This window comes from Rhinoderma darwinii, chromosome 1 (assembly GCF_050947455.1).
Source record: "Rhinoderma darwinii isolate aRhiDar2 chromosome 1, aRhiDar2.hap1, whole genome shotgun sequence".
In the NCBI taxonomy this organism is placed as follows: domain Eukaryota; kingdom Metazoa; phylum Chordata; class Amphibia; order Anura; family Rhinodermatidae; genus Rhinoderma; species Rhinoderma darwinii.
This window is the reverse complement of record NC_134687.1, coordinates 259,098,498-259,117,885: the sequence shown is the minus strand read 5'-3', so window position 1 is coordinate 259,117,885 and position 19,388 is coordinate 259,098,498. Positions and strand designations below refer to the sequence as shown.

Genomic DNA, 19,388 nt, shown 5'->3' with positions numbered 1-19,388 from the left:
ACACGTTGCAGTCGTGGGATATCCATTCATTAGTTAAAAATTATTTCCAACTTGCATGACTTGTTTTTTCACTCTTTACTCTTGCTCATTGTTATGTTTATCATGCAACAACTGCATTTACATGTGTGTAGCCCTAGTCTTATAGGGATAAGCATTCTTTAGTGGGGAAGACATAGTCATTATGGTTAAAACATACCATATAATATATATAAGGTCTCACAAATATAATATCACTTAACAGTGTAGGTTAAAACTCTCAAAATGTATAATATTCCAAACCAGTAAGTTCTTAATGAAACTGTTTCTAAATGTTCTTAGGCGCACCTGTGACTATGAGGGCGCTATGGGGGCATCTGTGACAGGCACTTAAGCCTGTGGCTGGCTTATATTGTTGTTAGGGTTAATAAAAACAGTAATGCAAAGAAAATTGTGTGCATAGAGTGATTATTGTAAAAATTTGCTGTATGGCTACTGACATTTTTTTGCTTGGGGGAGGGTGGAGGTATGCACATTTTGGTATGGTGAATTCCTCTCTTTCACTCAAAAATATATTGTTGTTTCTCAGGCTGTCAGCTTCACATGGAATAAATATGCAGTGAAAAAGTTCTGCTTTTATGATCAATCCTTAATTGATATGGTTTGCAAAAATGAAGATAATTTGGTAAAAGAATTCTTCCGACTGCTTGCAATTTGTCACACAGTGATGACTGATAAGAATGGAGGTAAGATGCATTATTTAAGAGACATTATCCATGGAATTAACAATTTCAGAAGTGCTATTATTTTTGTTTAAAGATACAAAACATGCTAAAGAAAAAGATGTATTGAGGCATAAGTGCCTAGCTTTTAATATTCATAAAATAAATTTATGTTAAACGTTCATTCAGGCAGTCTAATATTTTCAATAATTGAACGTATACCTCTATCATATTTGCTGTTTATTACTTTAATAAAATAAAATTCAGAGGGGATGGCAGGCTTTCTTACGGCTGACCTTAACACTGAAAAGTGGATTAGTGATGCAAGGGAGGTTTTCTCGGAGAAGGAACTGGTGCCTCAATCACAGAATCTTAATATCACCACCGCTTTCTGATACCTCACCAGAGTCTACAAGGATCATATTAGATCATGGTGGGAGGTACAAACAATTGAAACCTATCTAAAAAATCCAATTGTACCCCGGGTTTTAAGAATCACACTGATTCCAGCAGCTAGACTTCATTCAGAGGATCTTATACGCAAATGGGAGAAGGAATCTATTGAATCATCTCTGAGGCATTTGGAAGAGGAAAAAAATCTCTTAACCAAGAGTGCTAAGGAATTAAAAGAGGGATGGAATCTGTTAAAAAAATCACCAATACATCTGAATTTGAAAGGAAGGAGACCATTTTACAACAAGCCATTGAAAAATTCACCGCTCACATCAAAGAAAGAAAACATTTCCAGTTTGTGAGAGATATGCTGGACTTTAAGAACGGCAAAATCTTTGACTTTAACACAAGTAATAGTATACGTCAAGAAGTAGATACTGAAATATCCTCATCAGAACAAGAACTTTCAGATTCAGAATATCATAGATACCATCTTAGGAAAGCACAGGAGTGGTAGGACTCAGGGCAGGAATCCAACACGTGTTAATCAAAGAGGTAGAGGCAAGCCCCCAAGTAGGGAAGGTTTTTTGGCCAAAAGCCACCCGAGTTCGGACTATCTGATACGGGACCAAAGAGATGCATAAGAAAAATGACCTCCAACTCTGAAGATGACCTGCAGATTATTAATCTATCCACTAAGACCCTCACTATAGATGAAACTAATGTCTTTAAAAAGGGAATGTCTTTTGTTCCTACGAACAGATTACATTTATTTACCTGGTTCAAAGATCTGAATCTATTCATTCGTAAATTGAAATGGAAAAAATTCTTCAAAAGTCATAATAGACGTCAGTGTCAGGAAATGAGCATCTTAGAGGAGGACCTCCCTCGTGTTCGAGTACTTGTTAAATTACTAGAACAGGGCCAAAGAGGCCATGGGGAGGGACCATTCACAGATCTAAGAATTCCATCCACAAAAAACCCACCCATCGATGACAATACCATTATGGATGTATTTTTAGAAGTTGACACTGTACAGCTTAGAAAACTAGAGGGTACTGGTGGATCAGATTACAATCTGTCGAGGGAGGAAATGCAGAGTTTACGGACTACGTCTGATAAAGGTGGTAATATTGTCATAATGGATCTGGCACAATATAAAACCATGTGTTTGAATAGCCTGAAAGACATACTCTGCTATCGTGTTCTGGATGAGAATCCTACCAGAATTTATATTAATGAGCTAAAAAGCATTCTGAACGAGGCCCTAAAGAATAGGGTTATTAACGATAAAGAAATGACATTTATACTTAGCAGTCATCCACAATGTGCCACTTTTTACAGTCTTCCAAAGGTGCCTAAGGGCTTAGTCCCCTTAAATGGACGACCTTTCGTTTCGGGTATCGACAGCATATATCAAAATGCGAGTCTCTACATCGATAGTATCCTTAGACCTTTTGTCACAGCACTTCCATAGTTTGTGAGAGATACGATGGATGTGCTGAGAAAACTGGAGGGGATACGATGTGAATCAAATGTATTCCTTGCCAGCCTTGATGTTGAGGCACTCTACAGCTCTATTACCCATCATCTTTGGTGTAGGGCTGTGGAGTGCTTCCTTCAAGGAAGAGGTACTCACTTCCAGACACATCGTTGTCAGACTATTATGGTTTATTTTGGAACATAATTTTTTTCTGTTTGACACCAAAATCTTCCACCAGCTCAGAGGAGTGGCTATGGGAAGCCCCTGTGCTCCAACGTATGCCAATCTCTTTCTGGGTTGGTGGGAGAAAGAAGTGGTATTTGGTGATACTATGGAAAGATGGGCATCGTTTATTGTGCTATGGATTAGATACATAGATGATGTATTGATTCTATGATCCGGTACGCAGACTGAGTTTACAGAATTTGTATCTGCCCTTAACATTAATAATGTCGGTCTGTTCTTTACATCCGAGATTAAGAAAAGTGATATCACATTCCTAGACATTAGTGTACACAAAACGGATCAGGGATATTTACAAACCGACATCTTTAGAAAGGATACAGCGACAAATAATGTGCTCAGATGGGATAGTTGGCACCCAAAAGTATTAAGAAAAGGGATACAAAATATATCAGAGCTAGAATAAACTGTTCATCTATAGCTAACTATAAGAAATCAGCAGAGAATTTGAAGGAAAGATTTATAAGGAGAGGATATCCCAAAGAAGTACTCAAAACACTCTATCAATATGCTCTTGCATCAAATAGGGAATCCCTTCTAAACCCTAAAGAACAACCACAGAAGGAGGAAAAAATTAGGGTAATTGGGACATATGATGCGGGGCATGAGTAGGTGAGAAGAATTCTCAAGACTTACTGGGGGATCTTGAAGGCAGACCCTGATATAGGGGATTTAGTGGGGGATGACCCCGCAATCACCTTTCGCAGGGGACGCAACATTAAGGACAGAATTGTTACATAGTTACATAGTTAGTACGGCTGAAAAAAGACACATGTCCATCAAGTTCAACCAATCCATCAAGTTCAACCAACAACTCTGAAGGGTACTTTCCAATGTGGTGCCTGTAGGGCCTGTAGTTCTGTCCTTAAAGGCAAGAATTTCAGAAGTAGTACTACTGGCAAGATGTTTTATATTGATTCTTTTATTAACTGTAAAACCATGAGAGTAGTATACCTCATCACCTGTCAGTGCAAGATTCAATATGTGGGCAAGATGAAAAGGGATTTTAGGAGGAGGATCAGAGATCATATTTGTGACTTTGGGTAGAGGGAGGATACCCCGATCCACAGACATGTTTGGGAATATCACCAAGGAGACTCGACAGCTATTAAATTTCAAGGCATTGAACATTTGAGACCCTCAACAAGAGGTGGAAACTGGGATAGGAGGATTTTGCAAAAGGAGGTCCAGTGGATTTTCAGGATGCAAACCCTCAAACCACTGGGCCTCAATGAACATATCTCCTACACATGCTACCTATAGAACAATTCCATAAATGGGCTATGTATCTCAAATATTCGATCAAGGTATGTCATGTTTATGTTACTCCAGAATCCCAACAGGATTGTTGCTATATCCCTAGTATAGCAATAGCTTTATGATAAGACCCAATATAGTCCGGAATACAAGATTCCTAGAGAATTACACATATGAGGCATATCAGTTTATCTTCTGAATTACCTATTCTATTGTATACTCTAATTGATCTGTCAGTGTAATGTTATGACCCATAGAATTTGGGCCGCTTTAAGCTCCCCTATTTAATTATTATGCTGTAGCATACTTACCTGAGTGGCCGCGCTGTCATAAGTGGACTGATCGCATCAGCGGACGTCACTCTTACGCCTAACACGCTGATTGGTCGGCGGTCCCGATGACGTGACCAAGGAGGTGGGACTAAGCCCTTATAGTCTCGGCGTTCTCGCGTGTACGACCAGACATCAGTGTGGTATACGTGCCGAGAGAAACTGACAGCACATTTGTGCTAACCGGCTAAATTTAACCATTTACTGTGTTACACCTGAGAACGCTCTCCATAATAATCAGAGGGATCATCACACATCAGTAGCAAGCAGACAAGCTGTAATTTGCTACTATTGATACAAGTGTCCATATCAAAACGCTACATTGAGCAAACGCTTCAGACACTATGCATCAGTCTGCTGGGTCTGTTTGCTAATGTCTGTTACCAGATGTATTGGGGCATAGGTGCCTAGCTTTTAATATTTATATAATAAATTTATTTTAAACGTTTATTCAGGCAGTCTACACCGTGTTCCAAATTATTATGCACATTGGATTTAAGTGTCATAAACATTTAATTATTCGTTTTTCAATTAAACTCATTCATGGTATTGTGTCTTAGGGTATGTGCACACGATAGCGGCATTTACGTCTGAAAAGACAGATTGTTTTCAGGAGAAAACAGCTGCCTCGTTTCAGTCGTAAATGCTCCTCCTCGCATTTTGCGAGGCTTCTCTGACAGGCGTAAATTTTGAGCTGCTCTTCATTGAGTTCAATGAAGAACGGCTCAAATTACGTCTGAAAGAAGTGTCCTGCACTTCTTTTGACGAGGCTGTATTTTTACGCGTCGTCGTTTGACAGCTGTCAAATGACGACGCGTAAATGACAGGTTGTCTGCACAGTACGTCGGCAAACCCATTCAAATGAATGGGCAGATGTTTGCCGACGTATTGTAGCCCTATTTTCAGGCATAATACGCCTCGTTTACGTCTGAAAATAGGTAGTGTGAACCCAGCCTTAGGGCTCTTTGGATCATTGTAATCAATCTCAGACACCTGTGATAATTAGTTTGCCAGGTGTGCCCAATCAAAGGAAAACTACTTAAGAAGGACGTTCCACATTATTAAGCAGGCCACAGGTTTCAAGCAATATGGGAAAGAAAAAGGATCTCTCTGCTGCCGAAAAGCGTGAAATAGTGCAATACCTTGGACAAGGTATGAAAACATTGGATATTTCAAGAAAACTTAAGCGTGATCATCGTACTGTGAAAAGATTTGTGGCTGATTCAAAGCACAGATGGGTTCGTTCAGATAAAGGCATAATGAGGAAGGTTTCTGCCAGACAAATTAATAGGATTAGGAGAGCAGCTGCTAAAATGCCATTGCAAAGCAGCAAACAGGTATTTGAAGCCGCTAGTGCCTCTGGTGTCCCGCAAACCTCAAGGTGCAGGATCCTCCAGAGGTTTGCAAGTGTGCATAAAGCTATTATTCGGCCACCCCTAAACAATGATCAAAAGCAGAAACTGTTGCAGTGGGCTCAGAAATACATGAAGACTAATTTTCAAACCGTGTTGTTTACTGATGAGTGCCATGCAACCCTGGATGGTCCAGATCGATGGAGTAGTGGATGATTGGTGAATGGCCACCATGTCCCAACAAGGCTGTGACGTCAGCAAGGAGGTGGCGGAGTCATGTTTTGGGCTGGAATCATGGGGAGAGAGCTGGTAGGGCCCTTTAGGGTCCCTGACGATGTGAAAATGACCTCTGCAAAGTACGTAGAGTTTATGACTGACCACTTTCTTCCGTGGTACAAAAAGAAGAACCGTGCCTTCCGTAGCAAAATTATCTTCATGCATGACAATGCACCATCTCATGCTGCAAAGAATACCTCTGTGCCATTGGCTGCTATGGGCATAAAAGGAGAGAAACTCATGGTGTGGCCCCCATGTTCCCCTGACCTCAACCCTATTGAGAACCTTTGGAGCATCCTCCTGCAAAATATCTATTAGGGTGGGAGGCAGTTCACATCAAAACAGAAGCTCTGGGAGGCTATTCTGACATCCTGCAAAGATATTCAAGCAGAAACTGTCCAAATACTCACAAATTCAATGGATGCAAGAATTGTGAAGGTATCAAAGAATGGGTCCTATGTTAACATGTAACTTGACCTGCTAAGTTTTTTTTGATTGAAAGAGCTTTTGATTTCTGTAAATATGACCTCCTGATGCTGCAAATTCAACAAATTACCATTTTAGTTCTCTTTACAACCTTTAAAATGTTTTGATCTCTGTTGTCCATAATAATTTTGAAACAGTGCATTTTGAGTTTTTTACTTCTAAAAAAAAAATCTGTTGTCATTAGGAGATTTGTTCAATAAAATTTGCATTATACTCCAACGGTTGATGGCTTGAAGATTATGCTGACTGTCATTTGCATCGACTATTTAGGAAAATCAGAGAAAAATAACATTTGCATAATAATTTGGAACGCGGTGTAGATGTATTCACCAGGGTGGAGGAGCTTATGTAAGCTCCCTTTTATTCACTAATAGCTATGGAGGCAAGTCTCCTATATTGTCTATGAAGGACTATTACAGATGATAGTATATTCTCCTGATAATATTTTATTGAAACAGCGGCCGTCCCACGGACCTATGTAATTCAATGTGGCCGTTCACACAGCCGTTGTTTCAACGGACCGTGTGAAGGGTCCGTGGGAAAATAGCACATGTCCTATCTTTTCTCGCATCACGCATCCCTCCATAGACTCTCAGCTATGGTGGATGCCTGACATCGCATCCCACAGCGCTGAGCACGGATGCACCTCGGACGTGATAAACTGCAGTTTTTAATATCCGAGATGCGCAGTGCTCGTGTGAATCAGGCCTAAAAGCCATGAGCTGAGCTCACTGCTCGTGTGCCCTGCAAATATTAATTAATTCAGCCTCAGTACATGTTTCACTACCCTAAGTGGCGTCTTCAGGGGCATGACGGCTGCTTATAATGGCGACCTCGGGTGAGTCTGCGTCTCCTTTTAACAACTCCCATCTAACCAAAGCTTGGTCATAGTTAGCCAGCACCAACCAGAATATCATTCCACTTGATGCTTTCAAAGGGAATGTAACTGCAAATGCAATAGTGTGGCGGGTTATCGGGCTGCCTTTGTCCGACGGGGCTAGAGGCATGTCACTTAGTTAACAGATGCGTTGCCAGGTACAGGGGAAAAGAGTCCAGAAATTAGCATTGCATCAAATAGTTACTTGCAGGGACAGTATCTCTGCGTCTTAAGCTAGCGGCACGTCACTTACAGTAGTTACAGGATGCGTCGCTATGTGGGGAGGAAAATAATGTCACATCACATATTACAAGTAAGAACTGGTGTTTGAGGAGTAGTAAGTAGTTGAGCTGTTACAGATATACGTATTTCACCTAATAAGCTCAATATTTAACTTAATACTGTTCATATGCTGGGTAACGTTCTTGAAAGAACTACCTATAAGATCTAGAATATTCATTGTGTCCTCTCAGGGGTGAACCTAGCCCCTCTGCTGCCTGAGACGAACTATAAAAAGGTGCCCCTCCCCCCAAATCTATCGGAGTTTTCACATTACTAGCTTTACACAAACACGCAATATATACATTTTTTAAATAGGAAAACATTTGATGTTTATTTGTTAGGCCCTGTTCACATGGAGTATTTTGACGAGTTTTTTGGCGCGGAAACCGCTCCGCAAAACTCGTCAAAAAACAGCCTAAATGCCTCCCGAGAAAGAATGGACATGCCCTATCTTCACGCGTTTACGCCTCTGACCTCCCATTGACATCAATGGGAGGCCTAGAAAGCGTATTTAGCTGAGTTTTTTACCCATAGCACTCAATGGGCGCAAGCGAAAAACGCAGCGAAAAACGCAGCGAAAAACGCGGCGAAAAACGCGGCAAACGATGTGCAGGAAGGGACAAAATCTGCCTCAAAATCTCAAACGGAATTTTGAGGCAGATTTTTCCTCCTGCAAAAAACTCAGTGTGAACACAGCCTTTAAGGAACAGTGTCATCACAAATTATTTTTTTATATGTTAAAGATGTTAGTGCTTTATTAAAAACGTTTATATTTATTTGTGTGTTTGTGTTTTACTTTTTCTTATTTTTACACTTTTTCTTCCCTATGGGAGCTGCCATTTTTTGTTCCATTTCTGTATGTGTCGATTAACGACACATACAGACATGGAATACGGCAGCCACAGTCCCATAGGGACTGCGAACGGCTCCCGTCCCATTCACTTGTGTGTACGGCGTCTGTGTGGGAACTGCGCATGCGCCGCTCCCACACAGTCCAATTTGAAATTGGCGCCGTCCGGCGCCATTTTCCTGTGGACCGGAAGTCGCGGCCGGACAGTAATATTACTACTTCCGGTCGCGGCTTCCGGACTTGTGCACTTGGACCAGCGGCAGCAGACGGAGCGGACGGGCCGGAGGGAGCCGCGGCGGCAGGAGCAGGTAAGAGATTTCAATGTATGTTCGTGTTTGTGTGTGTTTACTACTGTATGTAAACCTACTACACTGTGTGTTAGCTCAAAAAATGGCGACACACAGTGTAGGAGGTTACACCGTTCAAACCCCTCGTTTATCCCGGCACTAGCCAGGATAAAGGAGGGGGGGATGCTGAGAGCTCACTAGAGCGAGGGCTTTTTACCCAATTTTGCAATGCTGCAATTTTGGGAATAGCTCCATCTAGTGACCAGAAATGAGTAATACTATAAATTAGAATTAATTTATAATATTTCCTGACTCGTGAAAAAAATAAAAAAAATGTGAACAATGTTTAATCACCCACACACTAAATGTTTAATTAAAAAAAAAAAAACATGTTTTTCTGGCAACACATTCCCTTTAAAGTGCTGTTTGAAGTATGGAAAATATTTAAAGAATTATTCTTACTGCCAATCAGTGCAGTGCAAATAGTACAGTCTACAATGCACTGCCCCATATCTCTCCTCGGCAGCCAGTCTCATTTGCGGCGTCACTCTCTGCAATTACATTCAGGCCAGTCCAGGACGGATCGCACTTAGCGCTGTTTTGAAGCGGCACGTCCTGGGCTGGTTTCTTTGCTCTACCTGCTGTATTGTAGTGTCTGCCTGTGCTGGCTCAATGCCAGTGGTGGATTAATATGATCTTAGGCCCTGGGCTGTACACAAGTTATGGGCCCACATCCCACACGTAAGTATCACCTACATGTCAAAGTACATCACATGCCACTCTGCAGACTGTCTCTTAGCCTGATCATCACACTTCCCCACAGCAACCACCACAGTAATTTACATAGATTGTAACACCAACATTACCAATAATACCACCATACCGTTACTGAATAATACCTCCACACCATAACCACATAGTGACTGAATAATACCCCCATACTGTTACTGAATAATACCACCACAGCATAACCACATAGTGACTGAATAATACCCCCATGTACTGTATATATATATATATATATATGTATATATATATATATATATATATATATATATATATAATGCTGCCATATATTGTACATATAGAGTCCAACATATGCTGCAAGTATAATTAATCAAATCACTTTATACTCTGTACATTATATAGCGGTGTTATAGGTGTGTACACATATAATACCACTACATATTATTTGTATAAAAAATACTGCTATAACTGTAGACATATAGTACCATTATATTCACTGCACACCTATTATACTGCTATATACTACACTCACATATAATACCGCTATATACTGCATACACCTATAATCAGGGGCATAGGTAAAGGCTCATGGGCCCGATGCAAAAGTTCTTATTGGGTCCCCCCCACCCACAAACTTCTCATGGCCGACGGTCCTCAGCTTTCAGCTGCATCGCTGGGTCTCCTAAGTGACCCAACAATACAGCACTAGCAGCCGGGGGCATCAGTAAGGACTTAAAATGTCAGGGGAAATAGCCCCAATACATATGTGTCCGCCCCAAAAAATGTGTGTGTGTGTGTGTGTGTGTGTATAGCACTACGACCCTATAAACTATGGATAGGATACATTGGCTCAGCAGTATCACGCATTATAGGATTAAATACAGGTCTCAGCAGACAGTATCACACATGATAGGATTAGATACACAGCTCAGCAGACAGTATCACACATGATAGGATTAGAGATAGGGCTCAGCAGACAGTATCACACATGATAGGATTAGATACACAGCTCAGCAGACAGTATCACACATGATAGGATTAGAGATAGGGCTCAGCAGACAGTATCACACATGATAGGATTAGATACACAGCACAGCAGACAGTATCACACATGATAGGATTAGATACAGTGGCTCAGCAGACAGTATCACACATGATAGGATTAGATACAGTGGCTCAGCAGACAGTATCACACATGATAGGATTAGATACAGTGGCTCAGCAGACAGTATCACACATGATAGGATGAGATACAGCGGCTCAGCAGACAGTATCACACATTATAGGATTAGATACAGGGCTCAGCAGACAGTATCACACATGATAGGATTACATACAGAGGACCAGCAGACAGTATCACACATGATAGGATTAGATACAGAGGCCCAGCAGACAGTATGCCACATGATAGGATTAGATACAGTGACTCAGCAGACAGTATCACATATGATAGGATTAGATAGAGTGGCTCAGTAGACAGTATCACACATAATGGGATTAGATACTCTGGCCCAGCAGACAGTTTTCACACATGATAGGATTAGATACAATGGCTCAGCAGACAGTATCAGACATGATAGGATTAGATACACAGCTCAGCAGACAGTATCACACATGATGGGATTAGATATAAGGCCCAGCAGAGTTTCACACGTGATGGGATTAGATACACAGCTCAGCAGACAGTATCACGCATGATAGGATTAGATACAGTGGCTGAGCTGACAGTATCACAAATGATAGGATTAGATATAAGGCCCAGCAGAGTATCACATATGATAGGATTAGATAGAGTGGCTCAGTAGACAGTATCACACATAATGGGATTAGATACTGTGGCCCAGCAGACAGTTTTCACACATGATAGGATTAGATACAATGGCTCAGCAGACAGTATCAGACATGATAGGATTAGATACACAGCTCAGCAGACAGTATCACACATGATGGGATTAGATATAAGGCCCAGCAGAGTTTCACACGTGATGGGATTAGATACACAGCTCAGCAGACAGTATCACGCATGATAGGATTAGATACAGTGGCTGAGCTGACAGTATCACAAATGATAGGATTAGATATAAGGCCCAGCAGAGTATCACACATGATAGGATTAGATACACAGGTCAGCAGACAGTATCATACATGATAGGATTAGATACAGTGGCTCAGCTGACAGTATCACACATGATAGGATTAGATACAGTGGCTCAGCAGACAGTATCACACATGATAGGATTAGATACACAGCTCAGCAGACAGTATCACACATGATAGGATTAGAGATAGGGCTCAGCAGGCAGTATCACACATGATAGGATTAGAGATAGGGCTCAGCAGACAGTATCACACATGATCGGATTAGATACACAGCTCAGCAGACAGTATCACACATGATAGAATTAGAGATAGGGCTCAGCAGACAGTATCACACATGATAGGATTAGATACACAGCTCAGCAGACAGTATCACACATGATAGGATTAGATACAGTGGCTCAGCAGACAGTATCACACATGATAGGATTAGATACAGTGGCTCAGCAGACAGTATCACACATGATAGGATTAGATACAGTGGCTCAACAGACAATATCACACATGATTGGATTAGATACAGTGGCTCAGCAGACAGTATCACACATGATCGGATTAGATACATGGCCCAGCAGTCAGTATCACACATGATTGGATTAGATACATGGCCCAGCAGTCATTATCACACATGATGGGATTAGATACAGGACTCAGCTCGCTGACATTGCGGCTCCAGCTCTGGACCCAGGAAAGGTAAGAATAATAATTGTTTTGCTTTTTTATGTGTTACTGATTATTTTTGCGTGTTTGTGTATTTTTACAGGTTCGGTTGTTGAACTTCAGATTCGAGGACAATTTCAATGACAGCTTTTTTTTATTCTCAATAAAATGGTTAATGGGGGTTGTGTTTTTTTATTTCAATAAAATATTTTTTCTATGTGCTTGTACCTTTTTAAACTTTATTATTACCGCCTTAGTAATGGCCGCTGGCTGATTGACAACCTCCATTACTAAGGCGGGGCTTAATGTTAGCCGGTGCAGAGGCTAACACTAACCACCATTATTACCCCGGTACCCACCGCCACCAGTGATACTGGGAAGAGCCGGGTACGAACCAGTACCCGACCATCTGCAGTGACAGGCAGGCACCGGGGTGGCCGCAGGCTGGTAGTATTAGGCTGGGGAAGGCCAAAAACAGTGGCACCTACCACCCTGGTAATGCTGCCTGCTGCTGCTGCTGTGTTGTATCTGGCTGGTTATGAAAATTAGGGGGGACCCCACATCGTTCTTTCCAATTATTTTGTATTTTATTTTTTTTAAATGACGTGGGGTCCCCCCCATTTTTCATAACCAGCCAGATACAATAAAGCAGCAGCAGCCTAGCATTACCAGGGTGGGAAGGGCCACTGTTTTTGGCCTTTCCCCTCCTGATAATACCAGCCTGTGGCCGCCCCATTGCCTGACCATCACTACAGATGGTCAAGTACTGGTTCGTACCCGGATATTCCCAGCACACCTGGTGGCGGTGGGTACCGGGGTAATAAAGGGGGTTAGTGTTAGCCTCTGAACCGGCTAACACTAAGCCCCGCCTTAGCAATGGATGCTGTCACTCAGCCGGCGGCCATTACTAAGGCGGTAGTAATAAAGTTTAAAAAAAAACACAAAGACATAAAAAAAATATTTTATTGAAATAAAATTAAACCACACAACCCTCATTAACCATTTTATTGATAATAAAAAAGCCGTCATCGAAGTAGTCCTGGAATCTAAAATCTTGTGTAAGAAAACACACAAAAAACGATTAGTAACACATGTGTTTGGCTTATATACAGGGCCCATGTGTGATACTGTCTGTGGGACCCTGTATTTAAGCTTACCACAAGGTAGGCTTAGATACAGGGTCAGGCAGACAGTAATCTTATACAGTAATACAGGGCCCAGCAGACAGTATCACACATGGGCCATGTATCTAAGCCTACCATGTGATTGGCTTAGATACAGGGCCCAGCAGACAGCATCACACAATCTGTGATCCTGTCTCATGGGCCCTCTAAACCTGCTACATCATAGGCTTAAAGGGGTTGTGCAGTCCCTAAACATTGATGGCCTATCCACAGGATAGGCCATCAATAGCTGATGTGTCGGGGTCCGTCTCCCGGGACCCGCCAATCAGCTGTTTTGAAGGGGCCGCAGCACTCTTACGAGAGCTGCTTCCCCTTCATTTCCCTTACTCGCTCACACTGTGACCGGAATGAAGTGACCGGAATGAAGGGGAAGCAGCTCTCGTACGAACACTGCGGCCCCTTCAAAACAGCTGATTGGCGGGCTCCCGAGAGTCGGACCCCGCCAATCAGCTTCAGCAGACGGATATTAATCTTACCCTCCTCTTCAGCCGCGGTGGAAGCTCTGTCCTAACTCTATCCAGGATCACGATGTTGTGCGCGGCGCATAGCGTTGTGACGTCAGGACCTCCACCGCTCCAGAACCAGGAGGGTAAGTACTGTCAGTTACTATAGTAACAGGGGCCCGCGGCCCGAGTTACTATAGTAACTTTTTATTGATGTGGTGCGGGGGGCTGCGGGCCTCCCTGGCTTCGGGGTCCCGTCGCAATTGTGACCGCTGCGACCCCTATAGCTACGCCACTGCCTATAATATTGCAACATACACTACGCACAGTACGGCTACACAGTCTACACACACAATACCAGTATATACACTATATACTCTACACTTTCCCACTATTTACACAAAAGCACAGCAAAAACCGTTTCTAAATTATTGCTGCAAAACTACAATGTGTGAATGTCCTTACAGTATCATATGTACACGAGAATCATATTTCCACATACACAGATTATATATATATATATATATATATATATATATATACATATATATATATATATATATATATATACAGTGAAGGAAATAAGTATTTGATCCCTTGCTGATTTTGTAAGTTTGCCCACTGTCAAAGTCATGAACAGTCTAGAATTTTTAGGCTAGGTTAATTTTACCAGTGAGAGATAGATTATATAAAAAAAAAAGAAAATCACATAGTCAAAATTATATATATTTATTTGCATTGTGCACAGAGAAATAAGTATTTGATCCCCTACCAACCATTAAGAGTTCAGCCTCCTCCAGACCAGTTACACGCTCCAAATCAACTTGGTGCCTGCATTAAAGACAGCTGTCTTAAATGGTCACCTGTATAAAAGACTCCTGTCCACAGACTCAATTAATCAGTCTGACTCTAACCTCTACAACATGGGCAAGACCAAAGAGCTTTCTAAGGATGTCAGGGACAAGATCATAGACCTGCACAAGGCTGGAATGGGCTACAAAACCATAAGTAAGACGCTGGGTGAGAAGGAGACAACTGTTGGTGCAATAGTAAGAAAATGGAAGACATACAAAATGACTGTCAATCGACATCGATTTGGGGCTCCATGCAAAATTTCACCTCGTGGGGTATCCTTGATCCTGAGGAAGGTGAGAGCTCAGCCGAAAACTACACGGGGGGAACTTGTTAATGATCTCAAGGCAGCTGGGACCACAGTCACCAAGAAAACCATTGGTAACACATTACGCCGTAATGGATTAAAATCCTGCAGTGCCCGCAAGGTCCCCCTGCTCAAGAAGGCACATGTACAGGCCCGTCTGACGTTTGCAAATGAACATCTGGATGATTCTGAGAGTGATTGGGAGAAGGTGCTGTGGTCAGATGAGACTAAAATTGAGCTCTTTAGCATTAACTTAACTCGCCGTGTTTGGAGGAAGAGAAATGCTGCCTATGGTCCAAAGAACACCATCCCCACTGTCAAGCATGGAGGTGGAAACATTATGTTTTGGGGGTATTTCTCTGCTAAGGGCACAGGACTACTTCACCGCATCAATGGGAGAATGGATGGAGCCATGTACCGTCAAATCCTGAGTGACAACCTCCTTCCCTCCACCAGGACATTAAAAATGGCTCGTGGCTGGGTCTTTCAGCACGACAATGACCCGAAACATACAACCAAGGCAACAAAGGAGTGGCTCAAAAAGAAGCACATTAAGGTCATGGAGTGGCCTAGCCAGTCTCCAGACCTTAATCCCATCGAAAACTTATGGAGGGAGCTGAAGATCTGAGTTGCCAAGCGACAGCCTTGAAATCTTAATGATTTACAGATGATCTGCAAAGAGGAGTGGGCCAAAATTCCATCTAACATGTGTGCAAACCTCATCATCAACTACAAAAAAGTCTGACTGCTGTGCTTGCCAACAAGGGTTTTGCCACCAAGTATTAAGTCTTGTTTGCCAAAGGGATCAAATACTTATTTCTCTGTGCACAATGCAAATAAATATATATAATTTTGACAATGTGATTTTCTTTTTTTTTTTATATATAATCTATCTCTCACTGGTAAAATGAACCTAGCCTAAAAATTCTAGACTGTTCATGTCTTTGACAGTGGGCAAACTTACAAAATCAGCAAGGGATCAAATACTTATTTCCTTCACTGTATATATGTATACACACACACACACACACACACACACACACACACATATATATATATATATATATATATATAACACACATTTACACTCTCATACACATACCTTCTATGTAGGATCTCTAATGCAGACAGTCTCATATATAGACGAGAATCATATATATATGCACACACACACACACACACACACACACACACACACACACACACACACACACACACACACACACACACAAACAAACATTTACACACTCATACACACACTTACCTTCTATGTAGGATCTCTCATGCAGTCTCTTGAAGCAGCATTGGCTTTACAACATGCCCCAGGCCAGCAGATTTAACCAGCTGCAGAAGTAGCTGGTCTGTTAGACAAATAGGGGGACACAGCACACGAGAGGAGGGGGGCAGAGGAGAGGGAAGCAAGGGGACACATGAGAGGAGGGGGATACAGGAGACACAGAAGAGTGACACAGGAGAGGAGGAGGGCACAGGAGAGGGACACAGGAGAGGAGGAGGGCACAGGAGAGGGACACAGGAGAGGACTAGACACGGAGCTTCCTCTCTGCAGACGCTGAGGCTGTGAACTCTTCCCTCCCCCTCTTCTCTGCCCCGACTGCTTCAGACGAAAGGGAGAGAGAGGGAGAGGACGTAGCTTGTATGCACAGCAGTCCACCGCTCACCTCATTCGTCTGGTCACTTGCTTGAGGAGACGACCGCTCCTCCTGCAGACCTGCTCCTCTCTGGTGGCGCGTGCTTCATACAGCGTCAGAGAGGAGCAGGAGTGTTCTCACAGACAGGCACGTCTGCTAGGTAAAATAATCCCCCTCCCCCGGTCCAGTCTGTCTCGGGCTCAAAATGCCGCCCCCCACTTTCAGCTGGGTTGTGCCACCTGAGGCTGTCGGCTCACATTGCCTCATGGTAGATGCGGCACTGTGTCCTCTTAACCATCAACTGTACTACTGATTTTCTTGATACAGTATCTCCATATATACTGCTTAGATATATTAACCTCCATTATGTTCATTCGTAAATGCTGATTATGAAGAAAAAAAATATGGACCGCACATCCACAATATACACACAGATCTATAGCTACTAAGCCAACATTTTTTTCTAAACATGAACATGAGGTTCTTTGTTAACATTTTGATCAAATTTTATAAGCCCACTTTCAACTTCACAGCGACCTCTTTAAAGTGGGTCCCTACTCTATTGGTTGCAGAACCGCATGGTGGCCTCAGCCACAGCAACACTGCACCTGCAGAAGGAGCAACCCAGAGGCCCAAAAGCACCCATGCTCCCAAGCCTAACCAAGCCACTGTCATGGTGCGGGGTGTGGACTAACTGGGCTGTACCACGTAGCGGGATGGCAGCTGGCCAAACAGGTATGGTACAGAGTCTATAGTCCAGAAAATCATGAGTTGATGATGATTTTAATGCGCTAGCCCTTTAAGAGCGGGCACGAGCGCGCGCATTCCCTCCGGGAGACAGTCTCAATACACGGAACTGAGTGATGGCGCCTCACAGGGGGACGACGCAGCACAGCAGCAGGATGTCCATGCCTGCGGTCGTCGAGGGGTAAGTTAGAATGATGGACTGCGGCCATAGACGTTACAGTATCCCACCTCTTACGCCCCTCTTCTTGGGGCCAGAGTGGGAGAGAAACTTCATCATGAGGACATCGATGTTCTCCTCTGGCTCCCAAGACCTCTCTTCTGGACCGAATTCCCTCCAATCCACCAAATAAAACGTCCTTCCTCCCACCTTCTTGGTGGCTATAATCTCCCTTACCTCAAAAGTCCTTGACAATCCGCCAGGAGCCACTGCGGAGCTAGGAGTCCTAGAGTTGCGGTTCAGGACCACAGGCTTCAGCAAGGAGATATGGAAGGAGTTAGGGATTTTGAGGGTAGGAGGCAGCCGCAGTTTGTAAGAGACCAGGTTAATTTGTAGCAGGATCTCGAAGGGTCCGAGGAACCTCGGAGCAAATTTGCAGGACGGCACCCTCAGCCGGATATTCTTTGTGGACAACCAGACTTTGGTACCTGGAAGAAACTGAGGAGGATCCCGTCTTCTAGTATCTGCTTTTTTCTTCATGCGGTCAACTGCCAGCAGAATAGAAGATCGGGTCTGTTGCCATATTTGCAGTAAGTCCCTGAAGGTCGAGTCAGCTGCAGGCACCTGGGACAAAGCAGAGACGGGAAGAGGTATTCGAGGATGTTTGCCGTAGACTATGAAGAACGGGCTGGAGGTGGTGGACTCACTAGTATGGTTATTATAGGAGAATTCTGCCCACGGGAGCAGCTGCACCCAGTCATCATGTTGCCTGGAAACAAATTGACGTAGATAGTTCTACATAATTTGGTTAATCCTCTCGACTTGCTCATTGGACTGGGGATGATAGGCCGAAGAGAAGTCCAACTTTACATCGAGGATGCCACAGAGTGCTCTCCAAAATTTTGAGGTGAACTGGACCCCTCGATCCGAGACAATTTGCAGAGGCAAGCCGTGCAGACGGAAGATGTGTTGTATGAAGAGGTCAGCCAGTCGAGCAGCAGAAGGCAGACCAGTCAGGGGAACAAAATGAGCCATTTTAGGGAATCGATCCACCACCACCCAGATCACACTGCATCCCGCAGAGAGAGGCAGATCTGTGACAAAGTCCATAGCAACAAGCCGCCAGGGGCATCGGGCACAGGCAGTGGTTTGAGCAGAGCAGCTGGTCTGGAGTGGGCAACTTTGCTTGCTGCACACCGTACAGGATGAGACAAAGTCCATGACGTCTTTGGGCAGCATGGGCCACCAGAACAGACGGGCGATTAGGTCTCGGGTCTTACAGGCACCCATGTGACCTGCCAGCTTGGAACTGTTACCCCAGCGAAGGATTCTTCCTCTGTCTGCCAGACGTACAAAAGTTCTTCCTGGAGGAATGTCACTAACCTGCAGAGGGTTAACAGAATAGATGCAGGAAGGGTCAATAATTTTCTGTGGGGACTCCACAGTATCCTCTGTTTCAAATGACCTAGACAAGGCATCGGCCCTAACATTCTTGTCGGCAGGTCGGTAGTGGAGTTCGAACTGGAACCGAGCAAAGATCAACGACCACCTGGCTTGACGAGGGTTCAACCATTGAGCCGTCTGTAAATAGGTCAGATTCTTGTGATCTGTGAATAACAGGATAGGATGGACTGTGCCTTCCAGTAGATGTCTCCAGCTTGATGGCCAGTAACTCCCGATCCCCAATTAAGTAGTTGCGCTCTGCGGAAGAAAACAGTTTGGAATAGTAGCC

At 43.3% G+C, this 19,388-nt stretch overlaps 1 protein-coding gene across 1 annotated transcript in view; it reads left to right on the top strand.

Moving 5' to 3' along the window:
- ATP8B3 (ATPase phospholipid transporting 8B3) overlaps positions 1–19,388 on the top strand; it is a 761,685-nt gene that overhangs the window by 367,572 nt on the left and 374,725 nt on the right. Inside the window, exon 14 of the mRNA XM_075852305.1 lies at positions 566–722. Within this exon, the coding sequence (XP_075708420.1) occupies positions 566–722 (157 nt within the window). The remainder of the gene's footprint in view (positions 1–565; positions 723–19,388) is intronic.